Below are 4,558 nucleotides of genomic sequence, written 5' to 3' on the forward strand. Positions count from 1 at the left end.
CCGTAACTAAACGAGTAGACGCGCGGCTGGTGTGGTGTTTATGGCGTGAGCACTTGACTCTTCCTCCCAGTCTCTCCCTCGTCCTCTGGAGAAATGGCCGCGACAGTGAAACTCAACACCGGTGCACATATTCCCACAGTCGGGCTCGGCACATGGAAGGTGCGTATTGACATCTTAACTAAACTCTCACCAATAAAACTGTATAAATAGAATTAGCCTGTGAGCTAGTTAGCTGGACGCGAAGCTGCGAGTTTATGAACGAGTCGTCGAGGAACCTGTATTTTAATGGAAAGTCACACGCAATTGCGTTGAATTTGACACGTTACGAGTGGTGGACGTTCAACTTAATTGTTAATAGTTAACAATAACTTAAGGCTGGAACTAAAACTGTTAAACCTTAATTAGTTTTTGCAACAGGACTAAAGTTTCTTAAAATATCTCAGAAGTCTGATGTTTCCTGCTTCACAGCAAATAAGCGATTAGTATCAGCAATATTATAGATATGTATGTGTATAGATTGGAAAAGTAAATCCAATCTGTAACATACAGGCTTCATACTAAAGGTATGATTGTGAAATTCCCTGCTTGGACAAGAAAGTAGAAAAACTGGATCCGACCCCACATCTGGATCCGCATCCAAACTTAATGGCTTCTTCCCAAACCCACATCGCACCCTTCCAACGATTTTAGTGGGAATCTGCATTTAGTTTCGTTAGTTTTTGCATGAATCCTGCTCACTAACAAACAAACCAATGCAGGCAGAGGTAAGTGGAGCTTAGTCCTCGTTCAAGTGAATTATTCCAGGTTCTGAGCTGAGAACGAAATCACCAGGTCCCTTTGGAATCACAAGCATGTCACAATTTCTATGTGCCGCACAATCATGTAAAAACATGTCACCAGGAAGCCTATACGGTCTTATTTTCAGTTCAAACTAACCAGTCATGTTCTTCCAGTCTGCCCCTGGTCAGGTGACAGCAGCAGTGAAAGCAGCCATCAAAGCAGGATACAGGCACATCGATGGAGCGTTCATCTACCACAACGAGGCCGAGGTGGGAGAAGGTGTTCAGGCCATGATCAAGGATGGCATGGTGAAGAGAGAGGATCTTTTCATTGTTAGCAAAGTGAGTTGTCGATGAGGAAATGATCCTTTTATATGTCTGGGTTTTTTAAACTGCTCCCCCTGACCATGCATGCTCTGGCCTTTCACATTGCAGCTGTGGTGCACTTTCCATGAGAAGTCCGCGGTGAGGCAGGCTTGTGAGAAGACCCTCAGTGATCTCCGACTGGAGTACGTCGACCTCTACCTCGTGCACTGGCCCATGGGTCTCAAGGTAGTTTAATGTCCTTTTTGAAGTATGAAGCTCACTGTCACATCTAAGGGTGTAAACCTCCTGCTCACATTCTGCTGGAATCCTCAGTGTTTTTATTCTTTTGTCATGTTGCAGCCCGGCGATGACGAATTTCCTCTGGACAGCGCAGGACAGCTGATCAGTGGTAACACAGACTTACTGGAGACTTGGGAGGTGAGAGTCGATCGGAGAAACACACAAACAGTTCAAACTCCTTACAGATGTAATTCTTCACGGAAGATGCATGTCATCTTTAACTCTTATATTTTAGTTTCAAAACTGAACAAACCGTTTTACCCTGTGAAAGTAACGAGGATCGACAACTAAGTGCACAAGCACACGTTTGCAGCCTTGAGCTGTGCGTGCAAAGTCTGTACTATGTTAAGATTAACAATATAGATTTCATTTTTTAAAGATCTCATGTAATCTAAACTTCATGCGTCATCCAAATTTTATACAGTTTATGGTTCAGACTAGTACAAGCTCAAAATCTGACACCAGTGGGATGTTCACCATAGCAACAGAGTCCAAGTGAATTATAGCTACGATATATTCAGGAGGTTTGGATGATATCGACGGAGCTGATATTTGTTTTCGTTGCCACAGTTGCCAAGTTTAGGTAATCCTAATTTCTTAGTGGTTGTTTGTCTCAGGGGATGGAGGAGCTGGTTGACGCTGGTTTGGTGAAAGCCATCGGTGTCTCCAACTTCAACAAGGAGCAGATTGAAGCCATTCTCAACAAGCCCGGCCTCAAATACAAGCCTGCCAACAACCAGGTACGCTAAAGGACCTCACAGTGACATCACTGCTGGATAACACCTTTTATTCTGGTAACTATAGAAATGGCCTACATACGCAGCCTCTTTTAGAACTGACATGTTTGAGTCCTGGCTACTGAGAAGCAAGAAAACAGATGCCTTTCGAGATCGCTGTTCTTAAAGGGCAAGAGGCCGTAATGGCATTATCTGTCCCCTGACGTCAGGTCCGAGAAACAAATGTCTTAATTCTTAAAAGGCCACAGCAGAGTCGCCTCGGGCCAGACCAATTAGCTGAGGTGACCTTACTTTTCTGCTGTTTCTCAGAACCTTTGTTTGCCATAAATCTCCTGCTTTTGTTTGGTTGTGTTGTTTATTAGGTTACAGCATCATTATCGTCCTTCTCCTTGTAACAGTAACACCAAACAAAGAGCAAAACAATTGAACATCAGTGAGTAAATCCCTGAGAATGATGCCAATAAACTGCAACCATTTCTGAGAACTTGTGGAACATGTGTAAATATAAGTACAGGAAGTCATAGATTAGTGAGAGTATTTTTTTAAACCACAAATTCAGCTTTAATTCTGACTGATTGTTTTTGGTATTTTAACAAAGTATAAAGCAGTTTGGAACCGACAATACAAGACAAGATATTGTAAAATATGCATTCAGAAAGATTTATGGTTTATAGACATATATGAGACACTGCGCTTTCTCAGCTTGTCTCTGTATAAATGATATACTTCATAACTTCAGTTCTGTTACTTTTGATTAAACATGTCCAGCAAATTAACTGATGGATACTGGATACACTTCGAAGTTATTCTTATTCTGTGGTTTAGGCATCACTCCCTTGTTTCTGTACTGCTCCTTAAGAGCTGTGTGTGTTTGATCCACTAGGTGGAGTGCCACCCATACCTGACCCAGGAGAAGCTGATCAAATACTGCCACTCTCAGGGCATCTCAGTGACGGCGTACAGCCCGCTGGGCTCCCCTGACAGAGACTGGTAAGTAAGCAAATATCTCACCAATTAAAACAGTTAATGAGAAAGTGTAAAAGTAATTTTTGTCTGACACAAATCATGACACCTATTCTTTTTATATTCATTTGTTTGCCATCTTCTGTTGCTATGAAAAACCTCTTTATGAGACCAGTTTCACAACAGTTCAACTTCAAATAAAGTTGTGTGTTATATCTTTAGATGATGAAGGATATGCATTTTCTTTAATTACAGGGCTTCAGCAGATGACCCACCACTTCTGAAGAGTCCCATCCTGAAGGCCATTGCAGAGAAGTACAAGAAGAGCACAGCTCAGGTACAACTTTTACACTAGATTGAACAAATTAACAGGAGACTTGAAAGACAAAAAAAAAAAAAAAACAGTTACATTTTTGTTGCGAAGTAGGATTCTCATCAATAATTTGACTTTTATTCTCATAGTCCGTAGTAAGCATTAACAAGGATGCAAGAAAAAGAAGTGTGGTTGATTGAAATTCCATGTATCACGTGTTCATACCCTCTCTCCCCCCCCATCAGGTCCTGATCCGCTTCCACGTCCAGAGGAACGTGATCGCGATCCCCAAGTCCGTCACGCCTCAGCGCATTCAGGAGAATTTCCAAGTAATAAGCTGACAGATTGTTGAGATATTTTCTGGGATTAGCTGTTCGCCGAGCTTTGCTTTATTCTGTTGGCTCGTGCGTGAAAACTTTGGTTTAAATCATTGCAGGTGTTCGACTTTGAACTGAGCGCGGAGGAAATGAAAACTATATCTGGATTCAACAGGAACTGGAGGGCCTGTCCCATGGAGTGGTGAGATTCTGTGCACTTACTGTAAATTCTGACCACTTAAATATGTATTCTCCTAATTTTCTGGATAAATTATTTTCCTGTTTTTCTCTACAGGGGCTCGACCCACAAGGACTTTCCCTTCAAAGCTGAATTCTGAAAAAAAACACACTGGTTTTTCTCAAGGTTTGCAGTGAAAGCTGGGGTTTGCTTTATTTTACCACCCTGAACCTTTAAAGCCACTTACACTGTCAGTGCGGACTTGTATTAGATTTTTATTTCCATGTTACATGTTTCAGGAAATGCAAGGTATTTTCAGGTGCACAGATACCAATCCAGTATCAACAACACTCCTCATGGCCCTAAACCTGCTCTACACTCCTCTCTCCAGATTATTGTTTTCAAATCTCCAGTTGTAGCTTCCTCTTTGTTTTTCTGTCTTTTCTTACGTTTTTATTTTTTTGTGACTTGGGCTGAGGTGTTCGTGACTGCACAATAGATTTCCCTAATCGTGGATGACAAAAGTACTTCCCCCCCCTCCCCCGTTGTCTGAGTCATGTGGCACTTTGTAACCATGTGTATTGATCTTGTTATGAAATAACCACTCTCACTTCCCCTGTCAGCTGTTTTTATTTTTAATAAAGTCCTGTGGCAGAAAAATACAA

General features: G+C 41.8%; 1 protein-coding gene across 1 annotated transcript; it reads left to right on the forward strand.

Annotated features, from left to right (window-relative positions):
* LOC117757393 (aldo-keto reductase family 1 member B1-like) lies at positions 1 to 4,558 on the forward strand. Its single transcript, XM_034578514.1, has 10 exons — positions 1 to 159; positions 954 to 1,121; positions 1,215 to 1,331; positions 1,446 to 1,523; positions 2,003 to 2,125; positions 3,006 to 3,112; positions 3,341 to 3,422; positions 3,644 to 3,727; positions 3,835 to 3,917; positions 4,011 to 4,558. The coding sequence occupies exons 1-10, from the start codon at positions 94 to 96 to the stop codon at positions 4,051 to 4,053; spliced, it is 951 nt and encodes a 316-aa protein (XP_034434405.1). The 5' UTR covers positions 1 to 93; the 3' UTR covers positions 4,054 to 4,558.

Source organism: Hippoglossus hippoglossus, chromosome 23, assembly GCF_009819705.1.
Source record: "Hippoglossus hippoglossus isolate fHipHip1 chromosome 23, fHipHip1.pri, whole genome shotgun sequence".
Taxonomy (NCBI): domain Eukaryota; kingdom Metazoa; phylum Chordata; class Actinopteri; order Pleuronectiformes; family Pleuronectidae; genus Hippoglossus; species Hippoglossus hippoglossus.